This window comes from Piliocolobus tephrosceles, chromosome 3, assembly GCF_002776525.5.
Source record: "Piliocolobus tephrosceles isolate RC106 chromosome 3, ASM277652v3, whole genome shotgun sequence".
In the NCBI taxonomy this organism is placed as follows: Eukaryota; Metazoa; Chordata; class Mammalia; order Primates; family Cercopithecidae; genus Piliocolobus; species Piliocolobus tephrosceles.
The window spans coordinates 16,706,727-16,723,944 of NC_045436.1; the positions used below are offsets into that span (position 1 = coordinate 16,706,727).

General features: G+C 41.4%; 1 protein-coding gene across 1 annotated transcript in view; it reads right to left on the minus strand.

Annotated features, from left to right (window-relative positions):
- GALNTL6 (polypeptide N-acetylgalactosaminyltransferase like 6) overlaps nt 1-17,218 on the minus strand; it is a 1,222,618-nt gene that overhangs the window by 23,924 nt on the left and 1,181,476 nt on the right. The window contains exon 10 of the mRNA XM_023226155.2: nt 10,798-10,914. Within this exon, the coding sequence (XP_023081923.1) occupies nt 10,798-10,914 (117 nt within the window). The remainder of the gene's footprint in view (nt 1-10,797; nt 10,915-17,218) is intronic.

The window sequence follows — 17,218 nt, forward strand, 5'->3', positions numbered from 1 at the left end:
ATCTCCCCTGATTCCAATATAAACAGAAGTTTCATGAAATGATATTTATCCTTACTGAGTTTAATGACTCTGATATTCCATCCAACATGTTCATATCCTAGTCCAGCCTCTCCAATCCTACCTGTCCCATTCTATTATATTAAAAATGTGACTTATGATGCACTAAGTTGGCTTTACAATGTATTAACAAGCACACAAGCACCCCACCTGTAGGGGAAGAGCATTTGCTTGAGTTATTTGAACTGGACAACAAATAAGGGTATTTGAAAGGTACAGTAGGAGAAATCCTTAAGTAAGTGTGAAAATGGACTATATGAGCCCTGTGATTGCTCCCAGTTCTAAAATCCCAGCAAGGTTATGTAATTCTTACAATAGGACTTACGGCAGGTTGGCTGTGTGAAGCCAAACTGTGAACTGCAAAACAAAAAAGAGCTGTCAGGGAAACCCAGTGGATATAAAAGAAAGCACAATGCTCAGCTGTATGCAGATAATACACTACGCACTGACCAGGCCCTCAGTATATTTCAGCTGTTAGGTTCCACCTAGGAAAGGAAATGTAGAGAACCTGGCGAAACTCCAGGGATGGCTAACAAAAATAGTTAAGTGGTGAGGAATCTGAAAGACACATGGAAAAAACTGGGTTAAGTGGTCTCAAGAAATGATCTAAACAAGCATATGAAGAGTGACCTTCTCAACCATGGCCACTGCGTACTCTGTTACCCTGCAAGACAGGATAAAAGAGAAGATTTCATACAGAAGAACAAGGGGTTTTTAGAATAGGCATTTGAAATAAATTCATAAAGCGGAATTGTGTAGTCTTTTTTCCTAGAGTTTTTAAAGTATGATTGTGGACTGAGACATTTTAGATTCTTTTAAATCCTGCACAGAAGAATGACTTCTCAAGGAAGTGTCTATTCAGATTTTGATCACTCTCTTCTATTCAGAACTCACTGCTCTCCCGGATTTTAAGCCCTATGCACCTCTGTTATCTTATAACTCTCTCACCAGCCTCTCTTTCACGTACCTCTTCACTGCAGGTGTTGCTCAGGGTTCTCTCTTGGACCCTGTCCTTGCACCTCCCCTCGTTGGTCTTTTATACTCTCAGTTCAACTCTCACCAGTATGTTGGTCACTCATCATCCATCTTATGTCCAGTTACTTGCAGGATTTCCCAGCTGCATGTCCCATGGACATCTCAGATCCAGCGTATTCTAAATGCAATTGATTTTCTTCTCTTCTGCCCTGTTCCTGCTCCTTTATTTTGGTTTAGTTGGTGGTCATGTCATGCACCTTATCAAGGTAAAGACTCCTATCACCTTGGAGTCTTTAACTCCTTTGTCTCCCTTACCATCTTCATCTAATCAATGACCAAGTCTTACCACTTTTGTCTTATAAACATTTCTGGAATTTGTTCATTGCCTTCTATGCCCACAACCATTGCTCTCAATAGCTCTTGCAATGATCTCCAAACTGGCTTCTTTCTCACCTGCCTTTTTTGGTTATCACACATCTGCCTTCCTCAGCCTCCAGGGAAGTCTGTTGGCAAGGCCTATGTGACCTTGTTTCCTCTCAATTTAAACTCTCACAGCCTTTTCACATAACCCCTAGAGAATAAAGTTCAAACTCTTAACATCTTAGGAGCTCTCCACAATCTGGCCTTTGCTGTTCTTTCCACCTACATTCCTTTCCTTCAAGTTTATGTTCCAGCAATGCTAAAACGTTTGTAGTTCCTCACACAAACCAGGCTGTGTATTTCCTTCTGTGCTGTGTTCATGTAAATCCCTCTGGTTGGAAAGGGGACATTCACTAGTCAACCTAGGTAATGATCATCTATCATTTAAGATTCAGTTCAGGTGTTCACTCATCCAAGAAGCCATCATCCTCTTTGAACTGCTTACTCCTTCCCATCCCTTACATTTTTCATCATGATTGTCCATTTATGTTTCTCTATTCCTCCCTAGACAGTGAAATCCTCGGTTGCAGGGCTTGGAGCATTTTTACCTTTGTGTTTAGAGCACCTAGAACAATTTATGACACACAATAGATCCTCAACAAAATTTCTATTGAATAAATAAAACCCACAATTATCTGTTATTATATGTTGAGATAACTATCAATATAAATGAATGTCTTTTTAGTCTCTCAAATGAGTTTGTGCTGTTTAATTACAACAATAACAGTGATAATGCTTATATTTTGAATTTTCATCTTTGATGACTCTGGATTCAGTTACCTATTATTGGAATAGAAATTAATAGAAATTTCCTGGCCAACAAACTTGCCATTGGCTTTGATTAAATCTTTATTTTATTTAAGTAGCACATTTCCCTTGTACTATAGGCAGTCCAACCAATGCAGAAACAAGTGGTATTGATTGGTTTATTTCCCTCTCTGTCTCCATCTCTCTGTCTTTGGTTTTTATACACTCAGATGGCCAGAGCTGAAAGGGAATGTAATCACTACCTAGTACAGTCCCTCATGAGTCAGTTGGGGAAAACCAGGCCTGCAGAGAATAAGTGTCTTGCTTCTGTCACACCTTAAGAGTCCCCCCTTCTTTGGTAGATGACCTTTTCATACTTTTTACTAAATGCATCAGTTAGGTCCAAAAGAATACCTGTGTTATAGCAAACACAGGTAAATCTGTCTGTTGGACAACTTTATTTACCTATTGTCACAACTATATCTGAGGGCATCCTTAGGTGACTTCTGTTTCTTGTTTCCAGGTATTGTAGTGCCATGATCATGCTTAGATTTGTAGCCTGATGGTTAGCCTGTCATTTTCACAGTGTTTTATGTATTATTATTATTACCTGTTGATTACTTTCCTGCATCCAAGGTGGTACATCTTCAGATTGTATCAATTACTTTATTCTTCTGCACCTACAATTAGCTAATTTTTTTCTCTCTTAGGTCTTTGAAATACTTCTTATTGCCATTGATCTTATCTCAGTGGCCATGTCAAACCAATCAGGCATTGAGCCTTTTCATTGGCACATTTTCCTGTCTGCAGTCTTGTCAAAGCAGAAACAAATAGACATTATGAAATTATATTCATTGAATCATATTCATTGTTTGCTTTAAGTAATGTTACTGTGACAGTAAGTCTGAGACAAGGCAAGTACCTTCTGCCTATGAGCCTACAAAATCAAATGCAAGTTGGTTACTTCCTAGATATAACGTAGGTACAGGCATTGGGTAAATAGAGCCATTATATATGGGAGAAATTAGCCAAAACAAAGGGACTAAAGGCCCCGTGCAAGTCCAAAATCCAGTGGGGCAGTCATTAAACCTTAAAGTTCCAAAATGATCTCCTTTGACTCCATGTCTCATATCCAGGTTACGCTGATGCAAGAGGTGGGCTTCCATGGCATTGGACAGCTCTGCCCCTGTGGCTTTACAGGTTACAGCCCCTTCCCAACTGCTTTCACAGGCTGGCATTGAGTGTCTGTGGCTTTTCCAGGTGCATGGTTCATGCTGTCAGTGGGTCTACCATACTGGGGTCTGGAGGATGGTGGCCCTCTTCTCACAGATCCAATAGGTAGTGCCCCAGTGTAGGGGCTCCAACCCCACATTTCCCTTCTGCACAGCCCTAGCAGAGGTTCTCCGTGAGGATCCCACTACTACAGCACACCTCTGCCTGGACAGCCAGGTGTTTCTATACATCCTCTGAAATCTAGGTGGAGGTTCCCCAACCTTAATTATTTTTATTTTTATTTTTTATTTATTTATTTTTGAGATGGAGTCTCATTCTGTCGCCCAGGCTGGAGTGCAGTGGCACGATCTTGGCTCACTGCAAGCTCTGCCTCCCAGGTTCACACTATTTTCCTGCCTCAGCCTCCCAAGTAGCTGGGACTACAGATGCCCACCATCATGCCCGGCTAATTTTTTTGTGTTTTTAGTAGAGATGGGGTTTCACCATGTTAGCCAGGATGGTCTTGATCTCCTGACCTTGTGATCCACCAGCATCAGCCTCCCAAAGTGCTAGGATTACAGGTGTGAGCCACTGCGCCCAGCCTAATTTTTGACTTCTGTGCACCCGCAGGCCCAACACCACATGGGAGCTGCCAAGGCTTGGGGTTTGCATCCTCTGAATCAATGGCCTGAGCTGTACCTTGGTCTCTTTTAGCCATGCTGGAACTGAAGCAACTGCGACACAGGGCGCCATGTCCTGAGGCCACACAGAGCAGGGGAAACCTGGGCCTTGCCCAAGAAACCAGTTTTGACTCCTAGACCTCTGGGTCTGTGATGGGAGGGGCTGCTGTGAAGGTCTCTGATTTGCTCTGGAGACATTTTCCCTATTATCTTGGTAATTAACATTTGGCTCCTCATTAACTATGCAAATTTCTGCAGCAGGCTGGAATTTCTCTCCAGAATTTTTTTTTTCTATCTCATCGTTAGGCTGCAAATTTTCCAAACTTTTATGCTCTGCTTCCTCCGGAATGTTTTGCCACTTAGAAATTTCTTCTGCCACATAACCTAAATCATCACTCTCAAGTTCAAAGTCTCACAGATCTCTAGGGCAGGGACAAAATGCCACCAGTCTCTTTGCATAACAAGAGTGACTTTTACCCCAGTTCCCAAAAAGCTCATCATCTCCATCTGAGACCACCTCAGCCTGGACTTCATTGTCCTTATCATTACCAGCATTTTGGTCAAAGTAATTCAACAAGTCTCCAGGAAGTTCCAAACTTTCCTGCATTTTCCTGTCTTCTGAGCCCTCCAAATCTCTAGCAAGTTTCAAACTTTCTCACATTTCCCTTTCTTCTTCTGAGCCCTCCAAACTGTTCCCACCTCTGTCTGTTGCCCAGTTCCAAAGTTGCTGCCACATTTTCGGGTATCCTTATAGAAGCACCCTACTCTACCAGTTGTCAATTTACTGTATTAGTCTGTTCTCATGCTGCTGATAAAGGCATACCTGAGAATGGGTAAATTATAAAGGAGAGATGTTTATTTGATTCACAGTTCAGCTGGCTGGTGAGGCCTCAGGAAACTTACAATCATGGCAGAAGGGGAAGCAAACACATCCGTCTTCACATGGCGGCATCAAGGAGCAGTGTCAAACAAAAGGGGGAAAAGTGTCTGGTAGAACCACCAGATCTTATGAGAACTCAGTCACTATCAGGGGAACAGCATGAGGGTAACTGCCCCCATGATCAAATTACCTCCCACCGGGTCCCTCCCATGACATGTGGGAATTATGGGGACTACAATTCAAGATGAGATTTGGGGACACAGCCAAACCATATCACAGTGTTAACTCTTATTTCTTTGCTTTAATATTAATGCAAATTAATATTAAATATTAATTTGTCAGGTTGCCTGGGTCTGTTTGTATTGCATGAATACGGTCACTGGATTTGGTACTGCAAATACACTTATTATCTCTTGCTCTTGCTACCTGACTTGAGAAAACAGAACATATTTTTCTCTGTCTGGATTGTGATGTTTTATTTCATTGTTATGAGGTTTGCAGAAACCTGAGATACAGCATGTTCCTCCTTGCAGTTTGCACCCATCAGTATGCTCTGTCTTGATAATGAGACTCTTTTTTCCCAAGGAGGGAAAAAAGAAAGGAAAATAATCTGTCCCCTGGATGCACACATTATCTTGCTTCTATCTTTGTGAACCTTCGCCTAGGCCCTGGAAAGGCAGCCTGTGTTTGCTTCCTTGGGAGGATGAAAGCTTGGCTGCAACACTTGCTCCACAGCACGACAGCAGAGCCTGCTGCTGGGTCTGCAGAGTGGGAACAGCCAAACTAGGCCAAGGGGGTTCCTCCTCCTCACCACTCCTCTCCCTTGGACTCAATGGGAGCTGGGGAGTATTCTTTCCAGACCTTACAGTCTTATTAGGATCTATTTTTGTTTTTCTTTCTTGATCCCTAAAGGACGCATAATGCTACCATGATATCAAACAGCTATGCAGATTGCCCTGGCAAAATGAATCATACATTTGCTTCCTTCACAGAAACCACATTAGTCACCGCCAGTGTTCTGCAGCAGAAGGCATTTTCTTATACAGGTCCTTCAATGGACTCTTTTTTATTTCCCATGTAACAATTTTGTGTATTCATTTTTCTATTTTTGCCACTTTTTTTTTTTTGGAAAAGGGATTATTTCAACTCTAATTAAAGTCTCCTTTTGTATTCTTTGAATGCTTTTGAATTAAAAAGAAAACCCACAATTGTCATGTTCTGATATGCCTTCCTCATGCAGGAATTTTAATCTAAATGTAGAAGAGTGATTCCTAATTCTTATAAGTCATTGAGTGAGTATTGAATAAAGCTTGCAGTTAATTACTGGCGAATGAAACAGCTTGTAATGTTTTAACCTCCAAGTCAATATATGGCAATATTTCAAATATGATGCATTTTCCACCACTTATCAACCTTATTTAATTCTACTGTAGCTTCATTTTTAGGATCTCTAGAGACAGGAAATCTTTTTAAAGAGCTGTATTAACTGGTCTTTCTGGGCTGCCTATGTAGTTTTCTGCTTGTCTAGTGCTGCCCTCTGGTGACCATTTCTTGAATTACAGGCCATAGATTTTTGCAGTTTAGCCTGGGGGCGGGAGGTGGGGAGTTGGGGGAGGTGGGGAGTTGGGGGAGGTAGGGGATCTGGGGAATGAACCAGCAATTTTTAAAGTGTATGCAATATCGTTGCCTTTGTTTATATCCATGTTCAGCTGTCAAATAAAATCTACAGGCCAGAGCAGATTTCATTCCAGAGCATTACTGGATAGAAATACTAAGCCCATTTCAGGCATTTAGGCCTGCTTTATATCCACCAGCTGGCCACGTGTGTTTCTTGGTTGGGCTGAATAGAGATGGTAGAGAGGAATTTAGCCCAAGAAATGACGCTTTTCCTGTGGCTTGCTCCTTTTTCTTTTTTAAAAAGTCCTTTTCCACTGTAGATGCCAGCCTTACTGATAGCTTCTAAAGCCTTCTCTCTTGCTCCCAGCTGAAGTCAAAATTGCTTGTTGGAGTTAACAACAGTCCAACACTATTCCTCAGGTCCCCGGTAACATCTCCATGGTGCTTATAGAAACAGACAGAAGAAGGAGGAGGAAAATAACTTTTCACTGATATTTCATTCCTATCAATAAATCCTGGAGCCACAGAGCCTTTTATAAACCCATCTGGGGTGTGTGTGTGTGTGTGTGTGTGTGTGTGTATGTGTGTGTGTGTGTGTGTGTGTGTGTGTGTATATAAAAATATGTGTAAAATCAGCCACCACGCCTGGCTGAGTTTTGTATTCTTAGTAGAGAAGGGGTTTCAACATGTTAGCCAGGCTGGTCTTGAACTCCTGACCTCAAGTGAGCCACCCTCCTCGGCCTCCCAAAATGCTGGGATTATAGGCGTGAGTCACTGTGCCCAGCCGTGCAGGGTACATTTGAGTGAATAATAACTAGTATTTACTGAGTATGCTGGGAACAGATAAATGAAGCCAAAATCCCAGCTGCCTTGGACCTGAGAGAGGTTTCTAACCTGGTATTAGCATAAAGGGATGTGTGGGTGTTTGAGAGAAGGAAGGCAGGATCTGCACCTGCTGCATGTGCAAGATGCTGCTCCAAGATTTATTCTTCTGACCACTCTGTCCAAGATGGAAGAACTATGGCATAGAAAGATTTCACAATTTCACAAGGCCACATGGTTTAAACTAAAATCCAGGCTGGCCTGGCTACAAGGCCCACATTCTTCTAGAATACTACGAGGCTGTGGGGAGAGGGTTCAAAGATCGGATCAGTGGTTAGAGGAGAGGCACTGTTGATGGACTGAAAGACTCTGCACTGCACTGTGGACTTTGTCTGTGGCTGTTTTCCTTGCATCATGATACTCTGCATTGTAACTTGTGGTAGGGGTGGGGCAGGGAGGGGCAGTGAGGTGGGGCGAGGGAGGTGAATCTCAGAACATCCGGCCAACTCTTTAACGTCCTGTGCTGGGCATGGTGGATCTTTTCTTGTTTAATGTACAAGATGGACACCAGAGGAATCTAGCTATAGGAGGCAGTAATGCCTTCCTGGGAACTGCTTGCTTACTTTTTTTGCTTTTCATAAGAGGTGAGTGTGATGAATACATAAATATCTGCTATGATATTTTCTATAGCTTTCTATTGAAATATTTCTTAATTTAAAATTAAAACAGTGAAGAGGGTTAGGTGAGCTTAGTGGTATGCACCTATGGTCCAAGTTACTCAGGCTGCTGAGGCAGGAGGATCACTTGAGCCCAGGAGTTTGAAGCTGCAGTGAACTTTGATCACATGACTGCATTCCAGCCTGGGTGACAGAGCAAGACCCCATATCTAAAATACAAAAAACGAAAGCACTGAAAGAGAGCAAAGACAATTTTGCCCACTATCTTTCCTCTTTCACAGGTGACACAGTATCAGGGAAGCTGCTTGCAAGGACTTTCAAATTTCTAAGCAGGTTAGAAATCACACCTCACTTAAACTGAGTTGTAATGAAAGGTTTTTTGATTAAAAGCAATTCAGTCTTACATAGAACAGAACAGAGAACCCAGAAACAAATCCACACACCTACAGTGAACTCATTTCGACACAGGTACCAAGAACGTACACTGGGGAAAAGACAGTCTCTTTAACAAACGGTGCTGGGAAAACTGGATATCCACGTGCAGAAGAAGGAAACTAGACCCCTATATCTTGTCATGTACAAAAATCAAATTAAAATGGATTAAAGACTTAAATATAAGACCTCAAACTATACAAATACTGCAAGAAAACATTGAGGAAACTCTCCAGGACATTGGTCTGGGCAAAATTTCTTGAGTAAGCACAGGCAACCAAAGCAAAAATAGACAAATTGGATTACATCAAACTAAAAAGCTTCTGCACAGCAAAGGAAACAATCAACGAAGTGAAGAGACAACCCACAGAATGGGAGAAAATATTTACAAACTACCCATCTGACAAGGGATTAATAACTGTAATATATAAGGATCTCAACTCTATGTAAAAAATCTAATAATTTGATTAAAAAATGGGTAAAAGATTTTAATAGATATTTCTCAAAGGAAGACACACAAATGGCAAACTGGCATATGAAAAGGTACTCAACATCATCGATCATCAGAGAAATACAAATCAAAATTACAATGAGATATCATCTTACCCCAGTTTAAATGACTTATATCCAAAACATAGGCAATGATAAATGCTATTGAGGATACGAAGAAATGTTGTATCCTTGATAGTTATACATTGTTGGCGGGAATATAAGGACAGCTACTATGGACATCCTGCCCAACATGGTGAAACCCTGTCTCTACTAAAAAAAAAAAAAAAAAAAAAAAAAATTAGCTGGGCATGGTGGCACATGCCTGTAGTCCCAGCTACTTGGGAGGCTGAGGCAGGAGAATCGTTTGAACCAGGGAGTCAGAGGTTGTAGTAAGCCAGGATTGTGCCACTGTACTCCAGTCTGGCAACAGAGCGAGACTGTGTCCAAAAAAAAAAAAAAAAAACCACACACTAAAAAGTGAGCTACCATGTGATCCAGCAATACCACTGCTGGGTATATACCCAAAAGAAAGGAAATCAGTATATCAAGGAGGCACCTACACTCCCATGTTTGATGCAGCACTGTTCACAATGGCCAAAATTTGGAAGCAACCTAAGTGTCCATCAGTAGATGAATGAATAAAGAAAATGTGGAGTACATTTTTTAAAAGGACCTAAAGCCACCATGTATGTATGGAAACATACATAATGGAGTACTATTCAGCCCTAAAGAAGAATGAGATCCCGTCATTTGCAACAACATGGATGGAACTGGAGGTCATTATGTTAAGTGAAATAAGCCAGGTATGGAAAGACAAACATTGCATATTTCCACTTATTTGTGGGATCTAAAAATCAAAACAATTGAAACCATGGAGATGATAGCAGAAGGATGGTTACCAGAGGCTGGCAAGGGTAGTGGGAGGGTATGGGGTGGGGGGTGGGAGGTGAGGATGCTTAATGGGTACAAAAAATAGAAAGAATGAAAAAGATCTTGTATTTGATGGCACAACAGGGTGACTATAGTCAATAATAATGTAATCATACATTTTAAAATAAGTGAAATAATATAATTGGATTGTTTGTAACACAAAGGATAAATGCTTGAGGGGATGGAGACCCTTTTCCATGATGTGATTATTATACATTACATGCCTGCATCAAAACATCTCATGTACCCCATATATACACCTACTACGTACCCACAAAAATAGAAAAAAACAAACAAAACAAAGATCAACCAAAGCAATACGCAGCCTTAAAGTATTTCCTGAAGTCCACATAGGGGTGTTGTTGCTTACATCCTTCACGTGTAAGATTAAAACCTACTACAACAACAGGAGGCCCATGTAAAGTGATCTGTTCATGGTCAGGGGAAAAGCAAGGGTAGATGTTGTCACAAACACAGAACAACAGAGTCATTAAAACCATGAAATTTCATTGGAAGGGTTCCAAAGCACTCTACAGGCTTTCTGTGTTAAACTACCATTCTGGGAAAAGAAGTAAGACTAGGGTTGCAATCCACATTTCTCCCATCCTTTCTCATATTTAGAGCATAATTGTGTACATTATCTGAACTGATTTAGACAACTGCTCTGAGAAGAAACATAAACCGAGACATTAAGTGATTCACTGAACTGCAGGGTTGGTTGATGACACAGTAACCTCACTCCAGGTCTCACACGCACCATCTGCACCATTCGGAGATTTGTTCTGGCTGCATCCCTCTGTGTCTGCCTCAGCCCCCCACTGGCTCCCACTGCCCTGGCTTCTGGGAGCTAACGCACCTGTTCATGAGACCATGTTCTTTCAGAACCATCCTTGACACAGATGTCCAGCCTCAGCTCTGTTCCGGTGGCTCCATGCTTGCTGTCCACACAGAGATTTGCTGCCACATTTCGGATCTGTGGAAAGAAGAAAGAATGTTGAGTGTGGGGCTATGTTGTATTTCATCATTGGCTCCTAACAACCATGGTATAGATTAAGTAAGACATAGATTATCTTTTTGATTACATGCATGTTGAATGAGACCTTGACTCTGTATGCAATTTATGGAGAAAAATCAGGGAATTAAATGTAACACTGAAGCCATCTTCACTTTCTTAACAAGAATTCTGGAAAGAAATATAGTTATAATTAAGTATTAATCAGTCTATACTTTGACTCACTTCCTTGTAACTGAAAGTCTGTAGCACTAGATACTAACCATTTGCATCTCCATTATTCCTATACACAGGATTTGTGACGTTAGAATCATAAGGTTTTTGTTTAAGAATTGCTTAAGCAGATATTGAATTCCAGTGGAACAGCTGACTGCAGTCAGTTTAAAGACCCTCACAGAGGAAATGGATCAACATGAGAATATTGTTTCTTCATTTCCCTGTCCCATGACCTCATGCTGCTCTTTGTGACCAATCAATGATCTCCCAACTTCAGCCTACTCCAAAACCCTTAAAAATCCTAGCCCCAAACTCCTTGGAGAGACATATTTGAGTTTTCCTCTCATCTGCTCATTTGGCAGCCTTATAATTAAACCTCTTTCTCTGCTGCACCCCATATCTTGGTGTATTGACTTGCTGCACACATCAGGCAACAGACCTATTATGGTTACAACATGGTCTACTCGACATGCTAAAGAACATGAGATGGTTAAACAGCCAAACTGCAGCTGGCTGCGGCAAAGAATGTGTTGATAATGCAACAGAGGGAGTAGCCTAGAGTTTACGACTTCATTAAAATGGGAGACTTTTCTTTTCAGATAGTTCTTAATTTGGGATTTATTATCTTCCTGTTTCAAAGCACCTTCTATCACTATCATGCTAGCGGGAAAGAGATCCAATATGAGGCAGGTGTGGCAGGTATAGGATGTGATGGAGGAGAGCATGGTTCTGGGCAGAACATGGTGACCTTTGATTTCAGTTTGGCTACAATGATCTCGGTCTATACCTATTGTCATAATTTAGTATTGCTTTTGAATGATAAATTAAATGTCACTCTAGAGTATTAGCAAAATAGGAAAGACAGTTTTATTGCTGAAATACTACACTGGATAAAGATTCTCTACATAAAGCCTGACCTTTGAAAATTTGCAGAGTGGAAAAGAGGATAATTCTTTACAATTATGTTAGCACTGATATAAGGAACTCAATACTTAGAGGTGGGAAAAGAGTGGACAATAAAAAGTGTCAAAAACTTAAACAGCAACAGAAGTAGAGTCTGGGCAGAGACATGTCCTTTTGTCATATCTTTTTTTTTTGAGACGGAGTTTCACTCTGTCACCCAGGCTGGAGTGCAGTGGTGCAATCTCAGCTCACTGCAACCTCCACCTCCCAGGTTCAAGCAATTCTCCTGCCTCAGCCTCCTGAATATCTGGGATTACAGGTGTGTGCCACCACACCCAGCTAATTTTTGTAATTTTAGTAGAGACGGGGTGATGCACCTGCCTCAGCCTCCCAAAGTGTTGGGATTACAGGTGTGAGCCACCACACCTGGCACTTTCATTATATTCTTCCTGCTTGAAGGTTTCACCAATCTTCCTGATAGTGTCAGAAGCACAGTCTGTAGCAGAGATGGATATTCTTGATAGTTTGCTATTTAGATGTGTATGCTTACATAGTCAATGATCTTCATCCTTTTTAAGCCTTTATATAGTCCTGGATTATGATAATCCCTTTAGGTCCTTTTAAGAATGGAAACAAAACCAGGATAGGCCCAACTGATCATTTTAACCAAGGTTCTTTTGCCTGGATGGGTAGATAGGGAAAGGAGTCTCTCTGCAACAGAAGAACACCCACCTGGGCCTGTTCCTGCCGGGGTGGGCAATGAGGCAGAGAGAAGGTTTTTATGAAATATACTGAGTATCATGAAAGGAATAAATAATGCTGGGATAGAATGGTGGTGGTGGAAAGAGATAGTTCATATTTCATTTACTCTAGGAGTAGAGGTTGGGGATGCCAGTCAGGAGGGAATCAATGTGGTGGGTACTAATCTCCTTATTCAGGGACTTAGGCAACAAGTTGGGTTCATCTGCTACTGCTGGGGCTCTGCTTTCAGGATCTCTGTCCTTGATGACAAGGTAAAGTGAAATAATGCAGAGTATAGGGGAATAGTTCTTAACCTGGTTTTGCCTACAGATTTCTCCAAGAATCCAAGGAAAGTGGTGGACATTTTTGAAACAAACAAACAAACAAACAAACAAACAAACAAACTATAAATGGATATGTCCAAGCACTTTTGTATTGGTTTTCCTGGAACCCATCGACTCCAGATTTGAACCTTGAATTAGGGAAAATGCCTGCCTTGACCCCTTGGGAACTAGTTGCATTCCTTCTCTTAGTGTAGGAGATCTAGAAAGACAGGGAATGAATTTGGCTGGGCATCAAAAGGCACCTGATTTGCTCTCATTTCTTTTACCTTTACTCCACCTTCCCTAAAATAAGTACCAGGGAGGAACTTCTCTCTAGAATTTGTGAAGCCAAGCTTAAAATACACGTTTTGTAAAATCAATTTCCTGATGTGTGATGGGGTTTCTCTAGTGAAATAGAAACACCCAGAAGGTCAAAGGTAGATTTTGCTATCACTGTCTTGAACCTGGCACACTCTGTAAATCTCCTATTTGATCTCCTTATCTGAGTGCAGCGTGTTGGTTTTCTAAAGCTGTCTATAACCTGAAAGCTGCCCAATGGAACTCTGAGCAGGCCTTTCTTTTCATTCTTGGGCCATTTAACTCACAGACACACTCTTCTTAGAGAATCAGTATCAGTTTATAATGAAGACAACTTCAAGGCACTATTTTTCCCTCTACTTGAGTCTAGGAGCTCTGAACACATTTGGGAAGAAAAGGCAGCTGCTTGCAGGTTCATAGCCGGTGGGTCCCAGAGGGAGAAGCTTGCTCTCCTATGTCGGCGGGCATTTGAACTCACTTGTGGAGCTGCTCTGCTCCTGGAAAAGGAGGATGTGGGGAAGAAGAAAACATACCCAAGCCAGGGACACTGAGTGACAAGTCTGCCAGATCTGCCTGTGGATATGCACCAAAGCCTATTGGAGTACCTCGTTTTGTTTTTAAATGTTATGAGCTCAAATGGCCTCTGGCAGGGATGGAGGATACCATTTTCTAAACTCTTGAATTTTCTAAATTCTCACTCAAGTGGCATCTGTGTAGACAATGGGATAAACTGCTTTGGAAGCCAAATTTCAGGTTTCAAAGGCGTAATTGTCTACATCTGTGTAAATTCCAGCAAAAAGTTGTACCAGAGAGGAAATGCTGCAAGTTCACTATAGGATAAGGTGGGCAGCTGGATACAAGATTAATATCCAGCTCTTCCTCAAGGTTAGTATCCAGCCATTCCTGCTTGCTTCTCTTCTTACCTGTCCACCTGCCTCTCTCCAGCACATATTCAGATTCTCTCATTTTGCTCACAAACTCAACTCCATTAAAATAAATAAGTGGATAAAATTCTAATAGAACTGATTCTAATACTTTTTTATTCACGCTAATAATATATTTTTTAAAAAATGTAGACAAGAACACTTACGATGATTCATATTTTTTCAACATGGACTCTGTACCTCCAGCTGAAGGTGAAGCAGTTCACACACCTACACATGGCCCAAACCTAGGGCATGGGATATTAAATATGTCTATGACAGAATTAATCATTTTCAGGCCTTATTCCTTTGATGCCCAGCTTCAGGACTTGACAGCATTGAAATTGTGTCAAGGAATCTTGAGAGACACTGAACAGGATTAGAAAATGAGGTAGTGCGTGGCTAGGAATGGGTGGGAAGGAGAAAAATGAGGAAAAGGGGAATCATAATGGGTGACAGGAATTACAGAGATAATCTCCTTTTGGGCAAGGACCAGGAAAATGTTGGGCAGAGAATAAAGGAGTTCTTTAGGTCTGCAGGAGAAGTCAGGCTCAGCTTTAATATTGGCCCCCCAGCCCCCAACACAGGAGGTTTTTATCAGAGAGGTACAAGAGAAGGAGAATGTGGCATAAGAGTCAAGGTGGCTAGTAGATGTGGAGTAGGTAATTCAACTGACTGTTAGAGAGGGACTAGCCTTAGCTTAACAAATGAGCCAGCATGGTCTGCTAATTCCTCCTGATAGCCTTAGGTCTTTCAAGTAAGAAGTGGTGGGTTCATTCCTCATGCAACAACATTTACCAGGTACCTGCTATGTCATAGGCACTATGCTGGAAACTGGGTATACAGCAAAAAATAAAAAAAGAACCAGTCCTATCCTTTGTGCACCTGATGGTCTAGTGAGGACATCAGATAGGACATGAACGGAAGAAAGGCTTGAGATTTCCCATATTTCTGGCTGTGAATTTTTAATGTGATAAAAAAATTTAACATGCTCCCTTTTATGGACTATAGTTGATTTTTATTTATTTATTTATTTATTTATTTATTTATTTATTTATTTATTTATTTATTTAGATGGCGTTTCACTCTTGTTGCCCACGCTGGAGTGCAATGGCTCAATCTTGGCTCACTGCTACCTCCACCTCCCGGGTTCAAGCGATCCTCCTGCCTCAGCCTCCCAAATAGCTGGGATTACAGTCATGTGCCACCACTCACAGCTAATTTTGTATTTTTAGTAGAGATGGGGTTTCATCGTGTTGGGTAGGTTCTTGAACTCCTGACCTCAGGTGATCTGCTGCCTTGGCCTCCCAAAGTGCTGGGATTATAGGCGTGAGCCATTCTGCCCAACCTCTGGACTGTAGTTGATTTTAGAATGCAAATTTATTTGCAGAGCTGGAAATACAGAAGACACTAGGGTAACATGGAAAGAGAACTGAATGGAGACTGAGCAGGTCCAGGTTCTGCTCATGAGGTACAAATAAGGTTCCCTATAACCTCATTTGTTTTTTTCAAGAGACAGGGTCTTGCTCTGTTGCCCAGGCTAGACTGCAGTGGGGTGTTCACAGCTCACACCTTGCCACAGTCTTTAATTCCTGGGCTCAAGCGATCCTCCCACTTCAGCCTCCTGTCCTTTTTAAAGCTCAGTTCATCCACTTATAGAAAGTCAACATTCTGAGAGTGATTCTGAATGAAAGACACTTTGTGGTTAGAAGTTCAAAGACTAAGAAAAACTGGGTTCTGTTCTCAAGGAGCCAACAATCATATCAGGGAGACATTATTCTGAAGACATCTTCTTAAGAGACTACATGCTAAGTGAGGCCTGAAGAGGAAATGACCGTTCTGAGTGAGATGGGCTTGGAGCACTTGGTAGGATGGATGGCACTGGAAGGGGCCCTGGAGGATGAGTAGAATTGAATGTACACAGTAAAGTGACAGAAGGGACACTATTGCCTTAGGAATCAGAAATGAACTCAGATATTGAAGTTTGACAGTGTAAGGCATTTTTAAGGGAATGGCAAATGATATAGCATGGCTCAACGTAAGGTTTGTAAAATGAAGGCGATCATGCCTCAGAAGGCAGTTGTGAAGATTAAACCGATGCATGCGAAGTGCCTGGCACAGTGCTTGTACATTGCAAGTGGTCAGTAAATGTTAACTACTATTTATTTGTTTGTTAATTTTTTTGGCTGAATTGTCTGTGATGGTAAATGGGGCGCTGCCATGGTCAAATCACATTTCATTTACATCATGTGATCACTCACAGTACTTAAGTCAAAGGAGACCGCAGATGAACAAGCCTTGGTCCAGCATTGCAGGCCTATTCTTCAGTCTGGATTGCCAGCTAATCTTCACAGTGTCTTACACAGTCCCCCAAGATCTCAATCTGGCAATTTGAGCACCACACCAAACACACCCACCTCCCTACCCTCAACGAACAATTTCTGCTGATTCTAGTCCTAGGTACTGAATGTCCCACTCCTTTCCTCTCCATCCCAGCCTCTCAGGCCTTTGACATCTTCTTATGAGCTGTTTTTACAAATTGTGATAAAATATACATAATATAAAGTTTATTATTTTAACTATTTTAAGTGTTCAATTCAATAGCATTAAGTACATTCAAAATGTTGTGTAACCAACACCAAGATCTATTTCTAAAATGTTTCATCATTCAAAACAGCAACGATTAATCATTAAGCAATAACTGCCTACTTCCCCTTCTCCCCCGTCCCCTGGTAATGTCTATTCTACTGACTATAAATAATATTTTGTAAACCTTATATAAATGGAACCATACCATGTTTGCCATTTGGTGTGTGGCTTATTTAACTTAACATTGTAGCA